This window comes from Aquila chrysaetos, chromosome 2, assembly GCF_900496995.4.
Source record: "Aquila chrysaetos chrysaetos chromosome 2, bAquChr1.4, whole genome shotgun sequence".
In the NCBI taxonomy this organism is placed as follows: Eukaryota; Metazoa; Chordata; class Aves; order Accipitriformes; family Accipitridae; genus Aquila; species Aquila chrysaetos.
This window is the reverse complement of record NC_044005.1, coordinates 25025445-25047473: the sequence shown is the minus strand read 5'-3', so window position 1 is coordinate 25047473 and position 22029 is coordinate 25025445. Positions and strand designations below refer to the sequence as shown.

Here is a 22029-nt window from a genome sequence, read left to right as displayed (position 1 = left end):
TGTGTTAAATGAGAGAAGCAATGCTCAGAAGCCCGCTAGCTCAGGCTCTCCTACCTCAACTTGCAAAAGCAGACTCGTCAGTTACCATTTATTAGGTTCCGCACACGTAACTCTATTTTTCTCTCCATGTACCCTTCTTTGTCCCTCCCTTGCCTGTAACCTCTGAATGAATCAGGGCCAGCAAAGGTTCCCATATCTGCCACTTCACTGCCCATTTCATCTTCTCCCTGAACGTTATGAACATCCCATTCAGTCTTGGCGTTCAGATAGCAAGATGAGATTGGGCTCTGAGGAACTGGCAGGGCTGGGGACCCTTGAAAGAAATCTCCATTCCCCTGCCAAGCAAAAAAGTATTCCCAACCTCCAGAACTAGCTGAAATCTGGGCTGGGCGTTCGTGCGGTTAGCTGTTTGCAAGTGGCCATTTTATGATAGGACACAGCTGGGCAGTATATTAACCCTTTCCTCGCCTGAATGGACAGTGTCAAATGTGTCTGTGCACATACTAAAAAGTGTTCTGGGCTGGCATTGGGGGATTGAGAAGAGGGTCTGTCTTTGGGAGAGCTGGAAAGGGTTAAATATTGCACCAACAAATCTCACAGGCTGATTTTACAGGTATTCTGTGTTTGACAGATGGTGTATTTATGCAATAACAATACAAATTAATTCAAAAGAAACCACGTGTAAAGGTTGACTTTGAGCTTCAAGCTTCTTAGAGAAATTGCTAAAGGTCTTTAAAAAACAAAATGACACTGGAGTATGACTTGCATTTTGAGGGACATTTTTTGTGCCTTAATTATAAATTTTTTGTAATTCACATCAGTTCATGGTCTGGAGTAGAAGATACTCTTAGATGCATAGGTTTCTAAAAAAAGAAAATAGCTTTCTGTGTCAACATGTGGATATATATGTATATTGGTATATCTCTCTATACATATGTGTATATATATATGTGTGTGTATATATATATATTTATGTAACAGATATTTATGTAGAATATACTGTACATATACACCCACTCCTGAACTTGTACAGACTGTATATAAGTATAAAATGGCCACATCTCTTTGCGTGTGTCTGTCCCCGGAAGGGTGGACTGATTGTTTTTGGATGTCTGCAGCTGTTACCTTGAAGGATGCAATTTCATCTTTCATTTATTTTTCCCCATCTAGACTGTATCAGGATAAACTGTAACGCCAGTAAGTTTTCCCTCAAGTTTCATTTTGTTCTCTTTCTATATATATTAAAATAACTTTATTTTCTTTGCTGTTTTATAAGCTGTTTTTCTTTTCTTTTCTTTTTTTTCCCTTTTCTTTAAAAAAAAGAAAAATCTTCTGAAATTGAAGGGCTGGGTGGGATATGAAGCTGGGGGGGGGAGGAGGGAAGACCTTATGTGATTGTATGTGAAAATTTTGTGTTAGGTTTCTCCAAGGAGGGGATGAACTGTTATTTCATAGCTTTGCAGAAGAGCACCTGAGGAACCTGATGAGCTGATATTATATTTCACTGGTAACCTGTTGTCTTTATGAAAACTTTTAAAGAACCACATAAGAATAACAACAGGTACTGTATGCACTTCTCCACTACAAAAAAGGCATGCACATTTTAAAAACAAAACAAAAACCCCCACCTCAGACTCTCACTCTATTTCAGAATGGTGACAACTTAACCTGATATTTATTCAAAGTCATTTTTATTTGGGTATAGAAGGAAAAATTAGATGTTAGATTTTGAGTATATTATCAGAGTTACATGATAACATTTTATATAGCATTTACCACTCTTAGGTTTCTATAATGAATTCCAGCTGAATCTTTGGGTCACTGAAGATCCCATTCAGCCTGTAAAAGTAGGGAAGAAGGCTTATGAAATCTCTGTGAAAAATAATAGTGAAAGATCATATCCAATTCTAGACTGATTGAGCAAACAAAATCTTTTCTGTTCTACTTCAAAGAGCTGGTCGAAGTTGATGTAGGCCTCAAAGTAAAAAGCACTTCCCAAAGAATGGAGCTGTTTAGCTCTCAAGTATGCTTTGAGGCTCATCTTACTTGAAACCAGACTCCTGAACTAGTAGATCCTCTGTGTTAGATTTTATGTGGAAAGATTTATGGAAGGCTAAACATCACTTTGGAAATGCTATAAGGGATTAAAAGGCTAGGATGGTCCATGTGTTTTCTAGAGGTTGTGGTCTTCTTGCTCACGAGCCCCATCCAAGCTAGCAGGAAGGTGGAAAGAAGTGCGTTGCAGCCCCAAAAGCAAATATAGAGCTTTCAAGTAGCAGAACCAATTGTAGAAGCAGCAAGAGAATCTTACTGTAAAGAAGTTTCTTAACAGCTTTGTGATAGTTTTGGACTAGCAGTAGGTTTTTAGTGTTAGAGAGCAGACAGCAGTTGTTCGGGTTTTTTCCCCATGTACAATATTTGCAAAATTTAAAAGGTTCTCTATGGTTGCAAATAGAGAAAAAAAAAAATACACACATAAGCAGATAATAGATCAGCTTTCCCTCCTGGTCACTGCCAGCTGATTGAGATCCTACTTTGTAGGGAAGTGGAAGCAATTAGTTTCTTGGTCTTGGGAAGTGGTCCCTGGGAGCCTGTCATCAGGGACAAGACAAAGCATTGGCTGATGTGTGATTATTCCAGCTGTGAGCCCTGATACACTGTAGGAGCTTTATCATGACTTCACAACATTGAGAACTGCAGCCTTCTTCAGCCCTATTGCAGCCTGTTGCATTTTTAAATACAGTCATCCTCTGAAAGTTTGTATTTATTTATTTATTTTAAAGCACTTTGGATTTTCCCAATTCATTTTTTATGATACTTTGCTGAAACAATGGTGAAAACTGCAGCCTTCTTCAGCCCTATTGCAGGGATATGTGGAATTAGTCCTGTATGACTCAAAGCTTGACAGCTCTTGCTGAATTCCTTTTGCTCTTCGAAGTTTTAACACCATTTCAAGGTAGAGTGGGTAATAGGAAAAAGTGTCTTGAATCTCTGCTAGCTGAGATTGCCAGTTTCTACCCAGCAGTGCTGAGGACATTTGCATAAAAATAGGATCTTTTGCTTCCTAAGAGTTCATATACTCTTGCTGCTTAGCCACCTGTCTAAACACTTGCACCATAGTTCTTGTTGATGCATGTCATCTGTGCATCCATATCAGTTCCTCTGATACTGGACAACAATCTGATATTGTTGTCATCATCTTCAACTTTTGATGACAGCTGGCTGTTAAGGGCTTAGCTATGGAAGACTATCTTCAGATGGGAAATCAGCTTTAGTAGCAAGGAGCAATGGTCTAGTTTTCATGCAAATCAAAATCTAGCAGTAACTGGGAGAAACATTCAAAAAAGAAAAAGAGGGAAAAGATAATCCTATAATCAGAGCAGTGGGAAGACAGTCTGAATCCAGTGCTTTTGTTAGTTTCCCCATAAGCATCAAAACATCTTGAATCATTTTGCTTCCATGCATTTTAATACTTGAGCCTGTTGCATTTTTAAATACAGTCATCCTCTGAAGGTTTGTATTTATGTATTTATTTATTTTAAAGCACTTTGGATTTTCCTAATTCATTTTTTATGATACTTTGCTGAAAATGTACAACCCTACTCCTAGTCCCTCCAACACCTTGTTTTGTTGCTGTCTGTTGCAATGACTCGGGTCATCTGTCCTGCTTTCTAGAAGGGAACCTCCTGGGAACCGATTGATAAAAAACTGTATACTCTTGCACGAATAAAATATGGTTAGCCAGGAGTAGACCAAATATCACTGTAACCATTCTTGCAGGCACACTGACATTTACTTGTGCAGAGGGAGTTATCCACATACAGATGGGTCTGCCAGGTTCTGTTGAAATGAGCAGAAGTGTTTTAAAGTAACTTGACAAATGGGATTCCCAATCAGTTGAAGAGTTGCAGGTCAAGCAGTCACCATTGCTAACTGAACAGAAGGGACCTGGTGCATGGTTTTAAAGGTAAACAGAGCTGTACTTTTGGGGCCCTGTGGAACGTGTAGGTTAAAGAGCCTACCACAGCAAGCACTGAAGCTTATGCTATTTGAGAGGAGTCTAGTATGTTGTCCCAGGTAAGCATTTAATTTTCAGTATGCTTGCTCTTAATTTTCATTGAAAGGATTGAAGGCTTTTTGCTTGCCTGTCTTTGGGTTCTCATATATCTGATGCAAAATACTGTTTTCCATCACTTCAGTTCTTCTTAGCCTCTCTCTGTTTCTCATCACTGTCATCTCACAGTTCTGAAATGGAAGACTGACATAGTTTCCTAGAATAGGAATGGTTTTTTACTTTCTCTGTGTTTATTTTACTACTCCTCTCATCCTCTCCTTTCACTCTTGAAGATACCTAAACTGACCTTTTCTGTTTCTGCACACTGACAGAGTTTGCATTTAGAAGGACCCAACAGTGCTGTTGCTTACGCAGATGTAACTGGGTAGTAACACTCTTTTCATCTGAGTGTAAAATCAGCACAACCAAAAGCAGGATCAGGATCCCAAAATACACTGTGTGAAGGTGCATTGAATGATTCCTCAACATAATGAAGACAAAATGGATAGCATAATTTTGTTGGCTGGATTTATGGGGAAAACAGGTATAGTCTAAATACCCTTATATTTTTGCATACATATAATCTGGGTTTTTAAAAAGGATTTCCTAAAGAAGAGTAGCACTTTGGTGCCTCTCCTGTAAACTGTTTCTTGAAATACATAGTTCACATTAAAGAAAATTAAAGTTGTTGTGATAGTTTTATAGTTTGTGGCAAAATATCTGGTGCTCTGATTTTTCTTCATTTTTTCGAAGGTATCTAGTCCTTAATTTCCTTATTCCCTTTTCAGTGACCCCACTTCATATCAGTCCAGATGGGGATAGTTTTCAGCATTCTACCCAATATTAAGTGTGGAGGACAGGGCTGTGTGTGCTACAATTTTACTAGCTTTTGGAGGTGTCTTCACTTTGTGTTCTTTCTAGGATACTGCTTGTATTATTTTTCTTGGTCTAGTCCTCTCTCTTTCTCCCTTTTTCTCCCAAACCTTTTGTGTGGCATGTCAATAGTCACAGTCGCATAGTTTGACGCTACCTTTATGGGAGGTGTGATTTTCCAAAAGTAGCTGCCTCTGGAACAGTGAATACTTATGTCTTATCACTTCTTTCATAATGAGGCCTTTTCTTCTCACTAAAGCATGCCGGACAAGCCGCTACCTATTTTCATGTCTCTTGTAAAGCCTCAGCAAATCCTGATCCTCTTCTCTTACCTGTTGCTAAAAGCACAAATGGAAGAGGATAAAAAAATTACAGTCCAATCACTACTACTTGATCCTGTGTCTCTATGAGGCCCTGCAGTTGGCATGTTGTTTCAGATCCAGTTAATTTTGGACTGGTCTTTGACAACAGAAGACAGCTAGAACATGAGATTGGTTCTCCCTTCTCCGTTGCTTCTCTCACACTTACTGTACTTAGTGCCTTAATTCAATGCAATGTTAATGTTTTGTTTTAGTATGTGCCACTGTAACAACATAAAAACCAAACCTATGATGTGTAACTCTCTGGGAGAGAATTAAAGTTTTCTTTTTTCCATATCATCATAAGTAAATAGGAAGACGTGCTAACTCCAATCTAATCAAAATGTTGTAAAACCAAGTGCACTTATCTGATTCCTAGTGATGTTGCTGTCGTTTTAATAAAAGCTTAATAGTACTCTAACATGAAAACATTATTTGGAAAGTGAAGAGGTATGATTAAACATACACATCATATTTGTGACTCTAGTATCTCCTAGCTCCATTTAAACATAATCAGGAAGAAATGAATGCTTATGCAGCCTGAAAAGTGACGAGTCATTAGTATGTCATATCGTAGTGGTGAAAGCAAAGCTGGTGTCTGTAGCATCTGTACAGCCTAGGTGAGAACAGTCTCACCTTTGAGCAGTTTCAGACTCAGGGCACTGGTCTGGCCTTGTGCTGCTGCTGCACTGCAATGCAGAAGAAGGGAAGGGAGCAAGCCTGTCTTTGGAAGACTTTTCCTCCTGTCAGGTGATGAAACAGCAGTCCTCCCAGATATTTTGTCAGATGGTAAACAAAGAATTCTGTTAGGGAAAACAGACCATGCTGGATCCAGCAGCCTGAGAGAGGTGAGGCTACTGCCACTCCCCATTCCCAGGTTCAACCAGTAGCGAGGCTGAAGACGTATTCCTGGCAGGCACTTTGCTAGTGATCACACACTTACCCACAGACCCATGCTCATTCCAGTCTCTGATAGCATGAACATACAGGCTCTCTGACCTATGGTCTGACTCCAGTTGCTGCACTCACACCCCCATACACCCTCATGCACACAGAATAGAGAGTCCTTACCCAGGAAAGACTTAGAAAGGAATTTAATAAGAAGACAGGACAGACTGCACTGATCAGGTGCAGGGCACAGCCAGGTTAGCATACTGACCAACAACTATTTACATATGACCAGCCCTTTTTATCCCCTTTCCCCTCTATTTTCCCACTCTTGTTGCTCCGCAAATCACCTAATCTCTTCCCTTTTGCTGCCTTTGGTGTCTCCCCTAAACATCCCATGATAAGTCTGTCTGATCCCAAACTGCTTTTCCCCTGCATCACAAATGTCCCACCCTAAGCAGCAACCCCCTTAGTCCAAAAAGCGATCACAAGAGCTGCTCCAGATGACTTATGGTGATGAGTTTCACGCTTGAACACTGGGGCTAATGGCTCTGCTGGGACAGCCCTGGGAGAGGCCTGGACAAGGTGTTCATTCCTCAGGAGTCCTTGATTTGTTTTCCCACCTGCCACTGTGCCCCTGTGCTCCTATGGGTTTGTGCAGATGGGGCTGTGCTGGACTGATGGCCCCTGTGATGGGCCTGGATGTAACCCAGGAAGATATTATTTGGTCTCCTCCTCCTGCTGGTGTCTCTCTGAGCTCCTTTGTGGGTGTGCAGATGAGCTTTATCAAATAACACAACAATTTCCTTTTCCCTGTGTGAGCTACTACAAAGTGAGGTATTTTGTCTCAGACTTGACTGATTCAAGTCCACTCTAAGTCCCCAGTGGGAAAAAAACTCTTGACTTAAGCTCTCAACTCAGAGGTTGCTTGCTACCCTTACAAAGTGAAATAGTGCTCCCGAGCTTGTTTTAAAATGGTAGTGACAAAGTCCATGCAGTTACCAGTTGCAGTGGAGAGGACAAGGCCCTTTGGGGCTGGGTTCCACATGGACATCTTCCACCTAGGCGAGAGGCAAAAGGTGAAGCGCATAGGAGAAGCTGCTCTGCTTTGCTGCTGTCTATACAATGTCTTTGTAGATTAGATTCTGTAATTAGTTGCCAGAACATCCACTTTGTTCTTTTATTCAAAGAAAACTGGCACAAACCTGGAAACTCATGCTTTAGGATGTAGGAGGAAGCGAGTATTTTATATGTGATTAGTTTTGTCTGAGAAGAACCCAGAGAGAACATCTCTAATGAGACTTTGAATAGTTAAAAAGAAAAAGAAAAGCAAACCCTGATCAGCACAAGCAGTGCTTGCTATGTTGGGTGTTACCTTATCAGTAAATTTAGGGCCAAATCAGTGTGCCTTAAGGCTCAGCGGATACTGGATAAGGAGTGACTGGTAAAGAGGCTCTAGTGATCTGCATTATTGGGTGCAGAACACTGGGTATAATGAGCACAAGCTTTTCACAGTGTCTTTAATCCTCCTCATCCAGACAGTGCCATGAAGATTAAGGTTTTGCTGCGGCATGATTAATTTTTGCAATCCTAAACTGCAGTTTGTGCTATCACAAGGTCCCTACATCCCAGAATATTTCAGGGGCCGTAAATCTGGGCTTCAAATGCAGGTACATGTTTACTAGACTTCAGCTAGCCTCAGCTGTTAGTTAGCAGCAGTTAGCCTTCATCTTCCAGCTAATGCTGTCACATCCTTTGAAAGTCTCTAGTCTGACTCTTCAGTTCTAGTGCTCAGGGAGGGACTTCAGCAGGTCTTCTAAGGTCATCAGTTTGAAGAGATGGTGCTGCTGAGACCAGAGCTTGGCAGAATGCATTCTGCGTTATTTTTAACTAAATTGCTGTGGTGGGACCTAATGGGAAAGAAGACTAACTGTGGAAACTCAGCAGTCATCTGTCAGGAATCAATGACCGGCTTTTGGAAAACAACTGTGCCAGTTTACTGGCTATCGTTTCCAACCCAGCAGCTTTTCCTGACTCCTTGCCACTTCTTGAAAGGTTGTCTTTGTGCTGTATGTTTTTATATATAGAATTTTCAATTCAGGTAGCCTCTGACCCCTTCCATGGGATTATAACTAAAAGTGAGAACTGTCATGTAGGGGGCAGAGTCAAAACAACCATATCAATCACCCAATCACCCTGTCAGTCATTAAGCTAGATACCCACTACTTAATGTTAGAAATTCCAATTAAATATTGGGATTCTGGATGCTGTAACAAAGATTATGGAATATGAAAAGGTTGGGGTGTTTTGGTTTTTTGTTGTTTGTTTTTTTGTTGTTTTTTTTTTTTGCCAGAGGAGAGAAATGCTGTGGGTGAACCTTGGAGGAACCTAGGAAGAAATTTGTGGGTAGGATAACTTCTGAAGTCATGTGATGCTGGGTTTTGTTTTAATGATACATTGAATTAACTAGTTGCTGGTCAGCAATGTTTTTCTCTTATCCACGAGTTGTTATAATACGAGCTTCCTTTCTCATGTCTGTGTGGGGAGAACAGGATGCCTTACTTCTTTTCTGTTGCAATGTTTGCAGGATCTCAGCCGGGATGCCTGAGGAAAAAAAGGCTTTGATAGAAAAACTTGTACACTTCTCAGTTTGTTATTTTGGCCACTTTCTTTGTATAAATTGATTTGTGTTCCTTTCCGATGGGCTGTCATCACTTGCACTTTACTCCCTGTTTTGGTTTAATCCCTGTAGGTGGCTGAGCACCACACAGCAGCTCACTTGCTCTTCCCCGCCTGTGTGTTATCAGCACTGTTTTGCTCACAAATCCAAAACATAGCACCATGCGGGCTGCTATGAAGAAAATTAACTCCCTCCCAGCCAAACCCAGTACACTCAGGAAGCAACAGTAGCCTTCAAAGTTTGTGGACATCATGCTATAGGGCTTAAAAGGCAATGCTTTTGCTGCCTTACAGTGAAATAGAGGGCCAAAAGTAGACTGAAACAGTGTCATCTATGGTGTCCAGGCATTGAACATTTGGTCATTTCTTTTTCCGTTTAATTGATTTTCCTTTTTCTACACAAGACACTGAGTTTGAGGAAACTTACTTGTGAGTGGTAATATCAGGGAGTTGTGTAGCAGTACTAAATGTGTTTTTTTCCGGGATTAAGACATGTCAGGCTGTTGAGTATCTTAAAATCAATCAATGACTGCGTTAGGACTTACATACTGGATATTGTTTCCATGATTGAATAGTGAGAGGGTTGATAATGACAGAGGAAAGTTGCCTCTCCACAGCTGGGAGCTTTCTTCCATGCTTAACAGTCCTCACACCACCCACCTATTTCAGCAATGACTGCTGCTGAGTTCCTTCTGCCACCATGACCCATCACATTGCCTGTATTTTGCACTGCAAGGCTGGTTTGTCTGGCAAAAGGCTCTGCTGCTAGAAAATTTCTCTCAGAGAGCAAAGAGCTGCAACTGCACACAGGTGCTTGAGGAGTAAGATAAAAGTTTACTTTAAAAATATCCTTCAGTGCTTCTGTGCTTGAACATTGGCCTTTCTGAAATGAGCTGGGGAAAGGTGAGCTGCAGAGGTCTGCCTCTGAAAGAAACACCTTAGAAATATTTACTGTTTGTGCAGGGACAGAATGAGTCAGAGAAAACAAGAACCCTTCTTCTCCCAGAGAGAGTCTCGCTTGGTCAAGCTGGTGCACACTGGTGTATGATGCATATGGCAAGCTTGCGTTGCTGCTGCTTCTCTGGAAACTTGCCCTTAGCAAACCTTTCAGCAGTGATGTCTTCTTTTCTAATTGCTTATCTTCTACTCCTCTCAAGAAAAGCTGATTCTTGAGGTTTGAGGGCCAAGGAAACAGTTGTTGACTTCTTGCTTCTCTTGTGCAAAGGGAATACAATGCGTGGGAAGACTTGGTACCACAAGGAACCTGGCCAAGATGCCATAGATGTGTTTGATCAGTGGTGAAGATTTTTTATATCATCATAAACCATTTTCTAGCCAGTGGAAAATGCAATGTGCTGAACATTTTCTTTCCAAATGTGAGAAGTTAGAAAGCCTGAGAGAAGTTCTCAACTTATTTTCCCAGTTAAATATCTTTTTGATTCGTGTCACTTCACTGGTTGCTATATTAAACAGTCATGCATGCATACTTAATTATGGAAAAATAGCTTTTTCCTCTTGGTGGATTTCACAGTGTCCAGGCCTGATCATGAATTAGAGTTCAAATCACCAGGTACAGTTTTAATAATCCGTGGATATCTTATTATTTTTGTTTGCTCATGAATCTGAAGTAGAAGATCACCAGCAAGCTTGAAACAAAACAGAGAAGTTATTATGCTAATTAACTGTTAACGCAAGAGTAAGTTCAACTAAAGGTTTAATTGTGTATTAAGAAACTGTTAGCATGCTGACGTCATTTGTATTAGTGTGTTTTCTGTTCCGCTTTTTTTGTAGGAGAATTTTATTTTAAATTATTCAGCCCACCATTTTGAACTGGTAGGGAAAAGAAGAAATGTAGCTGGTATTGGTTTTGACTCACATCAGCATCTTTCAGGTTGCAAGCTGTTGCCACCTTCACCAAGATGTTAGCATCTTTGGAACTGCCTAGTGAAAAATGTTCTTACAGCATTCAAGCATTTAAACAAGGTTGCGGTCTTCCATCTAGCATGGTGTTCCTCTTGAATTCTTGGAGTTTAGCTCTTCGCTTCGAGAGGAGGATCAGTATTTGCCAAATCATTCTGCTGCATGCAAAACCACAAGCCTTCCTTAGCTGAATTGGGGAAAGATGTCATACATTTGATATATCATTGTCCCAAAACCCTAGTCCTTTTGCATGCATGTGAGGGATTCTAGATTTGAATGGATTCCCTCCATTCCAGTTGCCATGTACGGTTGAAGATGTGTGCATCTTACAGAGTTTATAACGGCACAGGGTCTAATTTGAATATGGTGGGTTTGCACGTCCAGTGCAACAGAAGAAATGCCAGGTGCAAATGTTGCTGGAATTTCATAATTATTTTTTAAAGGCAGAAATAATATAAAAATGTTTTAATTTCTAAGAGGCCCCTTGAAAGAGCTATAGAAGTATGAGAGGTTTTTTTCCTTGTGGGTTTGTAAGGTGAGTTTGCGCAGTAGGATAATGAATGAAGCCAAGAGTTTATAAGGACTGTTACAAATTAAGTATCTATTGCTGCTAAAATGTCGCCAGTTCTACTGTGGGAGATGGCATCAAGTATCATGTAACAACTCTGATTCAACTTTAATACAAGAAAAGAAGGGAAGAAGCATATTTGTAGATGACCGGTGAGATTTTTGGAGGTCAGTACACAGTTGGCCAAATCATGTACTGTACATTTTTTACCATTATAGTGTAACAGTAATTGCATACACCCCAATTACATTGTTACCATAGCCTATTCTGCCACAGCCTCACTCACACTCATGAAAATACTGATCATAGTCCTAGAATTGCCAAAACATTGATGCCACAAGTGTGGGTAGTATCACTGCCTTTTTTGCGATAGGCAGAAGATTAGCCTCATTTAGTTCCACGTTTTGTTATACTAGAAAGAATGAACGTTTGTTGCTTCCAATTTATTATATTACGATATTTTGCTGCTTAGGTTAATTTTAGATTAAAGGAAACTTGCTTCCTAAGTCATCATTGACATGAAAGCAGTGCCAATAAAATTGACCAGTTCTCATTGTAATCAAAGTTTATAATATTTCTCTCACTGGTCACACTTTGATTTGTTTCAAGCATATTAAAATGCAACAGAGCAGAAGGAGCAGCACGAAAACTATATGAAAATGCAGGACTTTTTTTTTTTTTTTTTTTTTTTGCATAGTTCTCATGGAGCTTATTTTCCTGAATGAACTGAAAAGGTTATCCAAACTTCAAGATTTTTGCTGCAAGTGTGGTAGATTTCAAGTTTCCAGCTCGGCAGACTCAGTTCTATTTTTGCAATTTCTCACTGGCTGGGTGACTCCTCCAGCAGCACAGCGGTATTTTACAGGGAATGCTGTATCCAGCAGGGCTGCATAGAGAGAATCATTTATGAGCCCAACTGTCTGTGTGTGCTTAGGTTGGGGGTGTCAGTACCCAGTTCAAGCAAAATTTCCTGACTCTGATGGTACTCCATGTGCCTGTTACAGAGGGCTGAGCACCATCTCGTGGTGCAGCTGGAGATTTTCTAGTTTATTCTCTCAATTCATGTGCTGAGCAGCCTAAATACATCTCCAAAGCAATATAATCATTTTGTGTTTGTTGTGTTGTTGTTTTCCCACCTGTGAAAGGGTTGGAGGTATGTTCAGGGTGCTTTGCGGAAAGTAAAGGGGAAGATTGTGTTCATTGGCAGAGCTGTATGAAAAAGGACTTGAAAGCAAACAGGTTCTCGACAGTAGCCCTGGGCTACCATATCGGTTATGCTCTATAGGAAGCAAGTAACTTTTGCAAAGTCAGGACTGTACCATAGGCCAGTGTTAATCAGCACAGAAAACAACTGCATGCTCTGCTTCCTTGAAGTTACTCCTTTTTGTCTTAGATGAAAACAGCTGATGCTATGGAGCTGAAGCTTTGTGGCTTAAATGCTATGAACAACCCAAGAACGGAGACTAAGGGGACTCCTCAGCCTCTGCCAGGCTGTGGCAGACACTACTGGTCTGTATCTCTGACAGCTGCAGCAAATCAGACCATCCTAACTTCAGTATTCCCTTCCAAGGCTGAAATCCACATTATATCCACATGTGGATATATGAATATCCACACATAATGTACTGTATTTAGAACATTTGTTTCTGCCACCTGCATCTGGTTCCAAAAGTATGGTTCAGGAAACCCAGTGATAAAGCTAAGATCAGGCTTGAAGTAAGAAGAAAAGTTTGCTTGTATAAGCTGTCCAAAACATCCTTATTAAAATATATCATGTGGAATACCTATAAAAATGTTTAACACCTCCCAAGATGGGAAGTTTCACAGAATATATATAGAACTGATGTCTTTTCTAATAATTCGTATGAATATGTGGATAATCCCTCATAATAGCAATAGCCTAGAGTGGACGTGGGGCAGCTGACAGGTAGGTAGGCTAGGAAGGTAGGGAAAATATTTATTAAACCCAGCTATTGGAAAAAAACATCAGTGGTATTTGCATAGCTGATACTCAGTCACTCCTAGCTAGTTAGGCATGAATTCAGAAAGGGTTTTCCATGGTTAAGTACTGAAATGCCTTGATTTCAGGTAAAATCCTTGAAAGCATATTAGCCCAAACTTGATTGTAATGGACTGTAGCAGCCATATGTGAATACAGAGGTAAAAGCTGAGGGCAGCACTTGGAAGACATGATGTTACTTTAAAGCCAAACCCTCAACTGAAGCAGCTGGAACCTGTCTAAGAATTCTGAGTAGGAGTAATTAAGCAAATAGCGATGCAGTCCATTTTAAACTAATATTAGAATTGCATCTGATGTTCATTTTATAATGAAAAAAAAAAGACTTTATATCTCTAAAAGATATTGTGCTTTGCTTTACCATGAATCCAGTCTGATATTTTTTCAGCTGAGTCAAGGTAAACCTGAGAAATCAACGTGTTTCACAACCGCACAAAGAGTGGCTCTGGCAAGGGTGGTGTTTGAAAATAGGACAGAGGAACTTGGGCTGTGACATTTTTTTAGGGAGCCAAAGGGCTGGAGAATGTTTCCTAACAAACTGCAAAGTGTGAGTGTGGAGGGTGGATTGTGGGAAGGCGTTCTTCTGAATGCGTGCCAGCCACCTCCCTCGCTATGGGAAACAGAGTAAAAGATACTTCCCTGTTTCAGATAAACTTCGATGCATTGTAAGGAAATTCTTTCTTATTTTGAGAGAGGTATTTTTCTGCTTTGCCCTACCAGGCAGCTCCTTTTTTCCAGTTCACTCAAATGGAGTTAAAATACAAATCCATTCCTCTTCCTTGCACCTCTTCTTATAGTTTTCAAATGTTGTCAATTATTTCTGTGTTATAAGGGGAAAAGAGCCTAGCTTTCTGTCGTCTTGGTTGCTGAAACTATTGTTTTCAGCAGTCCATTAGGAGGTTATTAAGATGTTTTTTCTACTTTAGCTCTAATTTGCAGAGGTACTGAGCCTAGTCAGTCCCTGTCGACTTTCACAGGATTTTAGATGCTCAGCATTTGTGAAGAATCAAATCTTAAGGTCCTTGTCCTTAAGAGATCCACTGCCAAATACTAAGGGGAAATTTTCAGGACTGAAAATATGACAAGTGAGAGGTACTGTATCATTTTTTTCTGTTGTGAGGTAAATGAAGTAAATGTGAGTTTTTGGGACAGGTACGTCTTCATGTGGGCAGGGTTATTGCCAGTCTTGGTGATCACTTCTGAGTCATGCAGGGTACCTAGTGCATCAGGTTTTCCCATGGGATTTAATCACCATCATCTGAAAAATTTATTAGTCTGAGAAGACTGAGGCTCTCAGTTACTTTGCTTTGAATGCAAAAGGTTACAACTTGTCACAGATTTACTTCTGGGGATCTGCATCATGTTTAGACTCAAAGGCCAAATATGAACATGTTTTCATATAAGATTTCTGCTTTCATTTTTTTCTGATTGTGCTAGAAATGTAACAGAAACATCACTTTCCTGAGAGCTTTGGGAGTACAGAAGAACTTAGAGATACTTATAGACCTATAGATACTTACAGAACTGCAGGTATGATAAACTAAAGGAGGGATGCATAGTAAAACATTTTGACCCACTTCCCTTTTTTGTGGGGGAATGGTAGCTTCATCTACAACTGGGCAAGGTAATGCATTGCTTTGTTTCGACATCTCTTTTGGTCACAGCACTGAAAGGACATTTGATTCTGTTTCGTAGTGGGATGAGATTTGAGCCTAAAATTAAAAATCCTGTCTTAGGAGTTCTTAAGTGTATTTTTACTTTGGGAGTATTCTTCTTACGCTGATGATTTAATCCTTACAAGACCACAATTATTGTGACATTACTATCCCCATGGAGTTACTGAAGGACAGAGTGTGAAGTCATTTTATACAGAAGCGGTAGCAGTGACATTATGGGCTTTCAGCCCTGCCCTAACACAGGACCATTATCTGAGCACTTCTGACAGTGAGAGAAAGCTTTATTGCAGCTATTCAGCCCTGGTGCTACTCTACAATTTTTAGCAGAGAGGGAAGTATGAGCGAAGAGAAGGATTATGCATTCTTACTCACTGTGTTACCTTATAGTAACCTTACACTAATAGTATATGCAGGGATCCAACTTCTACTTGTGTAAGAAGGGTCTCTGTGTGAATTTATTGCCAGTGTACTTTTTGGAAATTTGCAGGCTGCATACTGATTGAAATGAAAGCACTTAGATGCTTTCCAGACTACAAGTATACTTGAAATTGGTCTGTTAGGGATAAAAAAATATCCATGAACTGTGAACACTGTTAACTGTATCAGTACTGAAAAAAACTCCTCATATTCTGCCTCAGGTGACAATAGTTCCAGATCTTTTGCTTTCAGGTAGCAGTAGGTCTTCTGAAGCTGCAGTAGGTCCAGTGTAAAACCTGGAGAGATTTTGCAAGGGCAGAGGAGAAGAAAATCTGGGAAGAGATTTCCCAAGGGCATTGAAACCACATCTCAACATCAGCTTTTTCTGAAGAAAATTGTTTGAAGTACTAGCAAGCTCACTAGCGTACAATTTCCACAGCTACAAATACAGAGGTGAAACAAACCCAAACCCTATTTCCTAAGCATCAAAGACTGTAGGGAAGTTTGAGTTGGTTCTCACTGTGGCTGAGTGAAGAAAATCTCACAATGGGAAATCAGGTGGTGATTACAGTGCTGTACATTGTTCAGCTTGCTGTTAGTTAAAGAATACCATAAATGAAGAGGCCGTAAGGAGCCATTGTGCTGTGGCAGAATGGCTCAGTGGGAACTGTTACTCTGTAGAGACAGTTGTTTCTAAATCTCTTTCATCACCAGTCCACTGTCCCAATTCTGTCCCTGTTTGGTTGGCCCACACTTCAAACTTATTTTTTTCAAGCAGTAAGAATTCTGTCTATAGCTTCTAGGATCTCCATAGTGGCTAGAGATGGAGTCTAACATCCCAGGTAGCAGTCCCCAGTCCTACCTTGCTTCCACAGCATTCTACAGTGACCAGCTCTTGTATGTTCACAAGCAAGAGAGACCAGAATATTTGTATTTGAAAAGGATGAGGCAGATTGGGTAGGTGAACCAATTCACATCCAGAACCTGATTACTGCCTGGTATCTATTCTAACATTAGAGAAATACCTATACAGTACAGGTACCGATACAGGTAGTCTGGCCTGCTTTGATAAAAACATCTTCTTGGTGCCCTGAGAGCAAAGGATATTACTTCTTCTGTTTTGATATTAAGTGCCTCTTTTCTGGACACAGAAAATCCTAGTTTCAGTTCTTGCTGATAAGAATACTATCCATGTACAAGCAGCCATGTATTTTTACAGGACAGCTTGGAGACAGAATCTGCTGTCAAGACTTTATTATCCAAATGAGTACAAGGTTAAAAGGCATAGAGGGAGTGTATGGGCATTCACATTTAGTCGAATGATTAAATTTAGTCAGCATTTAGTCTGTTGAGACTAGTCTCTTTAGTCAGTGGAGAGGACTAAGCTCTTCTAGAGAATGGTTTGGAGCTGCAAGCTAAGTCAGCCTCCTCCGGTGGGCAGTTCAGAGCCACCTGCACCTCCTGGCTGATTGTCAGGAGCATTGCTAGGACATTTCTCATCGAGGTTTTGAATAGACTTCTCAAATTGACATCACCACAATAGTCTCCAGATAATAATAATCTCTACATAACTCTGCAGTAGCAAGACTTTGGGCAAGTCATTTATTTACCTGCATTTCAGCTTTCCAGTAGTGTGTCGCTAATAATAGTCACCTGCTTGCCAGAAGGCTTTAGGATCTGAAGTCATGAATGTCTGTAATTGCTTTAGTATCATCAGTACAAAGGTATTGTACAAACATATTTAGTGCATATGAAAGAATAATGAATTCCTGTTTATTACCCACAACATTACAGTAATAAACTGCTGTAAGATGCAATGTTTTCTGAAATATTAAAGGCCAGATTGTCCTGCTGGTGCAATTTGGTGGAATCACGGCAAGCAAATTTTTCCCTTTTATGTGTGGCAATTAATTTCTTGAAAGAAATCAACATCCGTGGGATCTGTGTAATTTTAGATGTAGTTATTTAGATACAGATACCATCAATTAATAAAAAATGCCACACTTACAAACAGTAAAAAAAAAGATAGCTTAAACTGAAATAAAGAAAATTAACTTAAGCAGGAAGATATGGACATATTTACAAGAATAAGTGTGCAATGCTCTATCCATAGATGGTCTAATCTTGCCATGATATTTGAAAGTGTTATTAGCAGTTTTCTCCTGTCCTTTGAATTGCCTGCATTTGTAGATAGTTTCCATAACAGCACATTGAAAGAGATAACTGTGTTTCTTACACTACTGCCTATGTCTTCAGAAACAGTGAGAAATGATGGACCTGCTCCTTAAACAAAAATGAAACAAATGATCAGTCTCCTACACTAACAATAACTGGATGTAGTGGGTTGACCCTGGCTAGACACCAGATGCCCACCAAAGCCACTCCATCACTCCCCCCCTCAGCTGGACAGGGGAGAGAAAATATAATGAAAGGTTCATGGGTCGAGATAAGGACAGGGAGAGATCACTCACTAATTACTGTCACAGGCAAAACCAGACTTGACTTGGGGAAAATTAAATTAATTTATTACCTATTGACCAGAGTAGGGTAATGAGAAATAAAACCAAATCTTAAAACATCTTCCCTCACCCCACCCCCCTTCTTCCCAAGCACAGGTTCACTCCCAAATTCTCTACCTCCTCCCCCACCAGCGGCACAGGGGGACGGGGAATGGGGGTTGGGGTCAGTTCATCACACGTTGTCTCTGCCGCTCCTTCCACCTCAGTGGGAGGACTCCTCACACTCTTCCCCTGCTCCAGCGTGGGGTCCCTCCCATGGGAGACAGTCCTCCATGAACTTCTCCAACGTGAGTTCTTCTGGGTCCCTTCTACGGTGCGCAGTCCTTCAGGAACAGACTGCTCCAGTGTGGGTCCTCTGTGGGGTCACAAGTCCTGCCAGCAAACCTGCTCCAGCGTGGGCTCCTCTCTCCCGCAGGTCCTGCCAGGAACCTGCTCCAGCACGGGCTTCCCACGGGGTCACAGCCTTCAGGCGCATTTTACCTGCTCCACCATGGGGTCCTCCCTGGGCTGCAGGTGGATATCTGCTCCACCGTGGACCTCCATGGGCTGCAGGGGGACAGCCTGCCTCACCATGGTCTTCCCCACGGGCTGCAGGGGAATCTCTGCTCTGGCACCTGGAACACGTCCTCCCCCTCCTTCTTCACTGACCTTGGTGTCTGCAGGGTTGTTCGTCTTACATGTTCTCACTCCTCTCTCTGCCTGCAACTGCTGCTCCACAGTTTTTTTCCCCCTTCTTAAATCTGTTCTCCCAGAGGCGCTACCACCGTCGCTGATGGGCTCGGCCTTGGCCAGCGGCAGGTCCGTCCTGGAGCCGGCTGGCATTGGCTCTGTTGGACGTGGGGGAAGCTTCCAGCATCTTCTCACAGAAGCCACCCTGTAAACCCCCACTACCAAAACCTTGTCATGAAAACCCAATACACTGGATTGCTGTAAATATGGTTAGTATGTACAGTTTTATAGGCTTGGGATTTATGCACTGTACTTCACATTCAGTCATAATTTCCATAAAAATGACAGAATAATTAGGACAGAATAGTGAGGTTATAATTAATAAATGATAGCGCTCTTGCACATGATTACATATCTCACTCTTCTGGATGGCTGAAATATCTGCAGGCTGGGTAACAGGTTACCTGGTTTATGATATTCTCCATATATGATGTTTTGCTTCTTTCATTACTACACGTCAGAACTAGATAGCTATCTTACATACATGGCAAACTCTGATCCCACTCTGAACTTTTTCATGTGTCTTTTCAACACTGCATTAAACTTAGCATTTTGCTGCTGCTGAAGTAATATTTCACTTAAGCTGTTTAAATCTGCAAAAGCTTGAGGTTTGCTTACTTGGGTTTCTCTAGAATACTTGAAGTATGTTTTGGTGGTGATTGTACTCGTTTTACTATGCTCCCTTTATATAATGCTGATCCTACTTTTGATGAAGTAGGGTCTGTGTGATAGAGCAAAGTAAGTTTAAGTAGATGTGCAGTTTTTCTCATGTTTGTTAGTGTTCTGACCCAAGTTTGAAAAATAATAGCAAAAGGGAAATTGAATTATGCTTGAAGAATTTCAGTGGGCTTAGTTGCTGTAAGAAGAAATACTAAGGCTCATATTTGCTTGTGTCCTAACAAATAATTAATTCTGTAAATAAAAGCTAAGTGGTGATGCTGACCCTGTGCCATAGCAGTATGATCTGTTTAGCCTGTGAAATATTCTGCTGAGTTTTACATCAGTGTAGTTTCCCTTTGGCCTGCATATTGAGAAATGTAATTTCAGTTGTGACTGAACACCTGTTCAGATGGCTTTCTTCCTCACACTCAGTGAAATGTCTAGAGTGGTGGCTCTTGTTGTTTTCCTTGGCAAGTGGCAGGAGTTCAAAACATTGACATTAAACTCCACAGCTTTGGTGACGTTCTTGTCTTGGAACTTGAGATGACACTGAAGTGGATTCTTCCTGACATCTTTTTTTTTTTTTTAATTATGTAATTATGGCAGAGACATCTTCATGTTATACATGAATGTTCATTTGATTATCAATTCTATAGGTATGATCAGAATTTTACTGGTTTTAACTGTATCTCACTCCTGGCATTTCATTCTCTATAGAGAGAGAGATATAGAGAGAGAAACATATATATGTATGTATATATAGGGGCTAGTGCCACCCATGTAAAGGGAATCTGATTGTTCTTCTTACTGGAGCAAAAAGGTAATATTCCTTTTGAATTTGAATCAGGAGCACAAAGACAAGTATTATCAGGAAAAGAATTGTAATGTGCCTTCTGTATAAAAGAATGAAATGTGTTCTTGGGTGAGGTTTGAAAAGGCGTGGTATCTTAGCTAGGTAAAAAAGACATGGAGGAAGGGCAGAGGAAAAATGCCTTGTATCAGGAGAGACTAAATTACATGTGAGGAGACAGAAAGAGATTGAAAAGAGGCCAGTTTTAAATAACAAGTGAAGGTGAAAGATCTAAAAATAAAGAAAGAAATTGTAGTTTTGATGAGGTCAATTTTAAATGTCTAAAAGTAGAGAGCAGTCATCATTTCACTGGATCTTGAAAAGACTAGGGAATCAGCAGAGGTATATGAGAGGGGAGGGTGATCTGGTCATGCCAATAGAACACGAAGATTTTTTTAAAAAGTGAACAAATCTTCTCAAGTCAGAAAAGAGAGAGAATGGGAACTTGCACTTCTGATCTGGGAGTATAATATGTAACACGTGGCAAATTGGCTTCCAAATTCACTCAGCTCAGTCTCAACACATTTGTGTTGGAGCCCTCACATACCTTGAGAATAATTTTTCTCTGCCCTTCTGTAAATAACCCCAAACAATAGCAGAGCTCTGGCAGCTGCTCCTTTGATCTGAACATACAAAGCCACATCAGTAAGGCAGCATCTTTGGAAAATAAAAGAAGAAATCATACTCAAAATCACAGCGTGTGTGTGCGTGTAATTTTTGGTATAGATTTGAGCCCTTTTTCTTTACCTCCTAACTCCTGGGAGAGATTCAGTCTTTATAATTGCTCTGCTGCAATTGCCGAACACTCTTTTGTGCAGTGTGTGCATGTATACTGAGTACATCTATCAATTGGCGTATTGGCCTTAATGGTTTTGCATATTTTTGTGTCTTTTCAAAATCTGTCTTGCGAGGCAGTCATTCATTTGGTCTTTCAGTCTGTCTAATCTTTTTATGATTGTATTGATTTGTTCATGCCAAGGCTACAGAAGAAAGAAGCCATTTTAACTGCTCTGTAAATAGCTAGAACGAGCAAACTGAGTTTACATGTCCTGTCTTTTCAAGGCAGGTCTAAGAATGTGTTTCTATTCCCACTGAAACCACTGCCAAAAAAACCCTAGGTGGTTTTTTTTGTGATATCTTCATGGGGCCTTGCGTATCTCAGGAACTCTCAGGAAGAGTGTTAGACACAAGCAAGTTGATGAATGAGAGCTTTGTACCATGAAGTGAGCCTCTTCAAATTTACTAAATCACCAGGAACTGTTTTCTGTTCTTAATTCTTTTTTGGGGAAGAAGCTGTGCTCATAGCGGCTGACCTGCATTTGTGTTGTTTCAGTCTCTGGCACACTGAGGTCATCTTTGCTTTCCCTTGTCTACTCACCTTGACTGAATGCTGCAAAAAGTTTCACAGGGATGCAGGAGTGCTAGCCTCTTGAATTTACAGTGTTGTAGCCTGATATTTTGTTTCACAGACACCATTCTAAATGCTTTATGTTTTGGTTTATTGCTTTCCCTGGAAAAGGCTGTAGTAGGTGGGTGTTAACTAGCAGGTTGATTCTGCAGAAATAATGCAGCAGTAATGCATAGAAATTTTCATCAGGAGCTAATATTTTTTGGCCTAGATCAAAATAAACATCAGATTTAATAATCTGTGCCTAGCACTGCTCATTGAACTTTGCTTTCCCCCAGGCACTCTGCATCTTCCATGTCTTCAGCAGCTTTTTCCTTAAGGAGAGGTGCAAATTAGTCTGGAAGTGTCAGTGAAGTTCAAGCTCTACTGCTGTTGGCAAGCTTGAGACAAAAGTTGGGGTGCTGATGCAGGG

The 22029-nt window shown here is 40.6% G+C and overlaps 1 protein-coding gene across 41 annotated transcripts in view; it reads left to right on the top strand.

Annotated features, from left to right (window-relative positions):
• The window catches only part of NRXN3 (neurexin 3), a 1038943-nt gene that overhangs the window by 371275 nt on the left and 645639 nt on the right, over positions 1 to 22029 (top strand). For 27 of the 41 annotated variants that reach the window (XM_030007356.2, XM_030007364.2, XM_030007348.2 and 24 more), the window contains one exon: positions 1171 to 1197. The exons of the other annotated variants lie outside the window; for them this stretch is intronic. In XM_030007356.2, coding sequence (XP_029863216.1) covers positions 1171 to 1197 — 27 coding nt within the window. The remainder of the gene's footprint in view (positions 1 to 1170; positions 1198 to 22029) is intronic. 41 annotated transcript variants of the gene reach the window in all.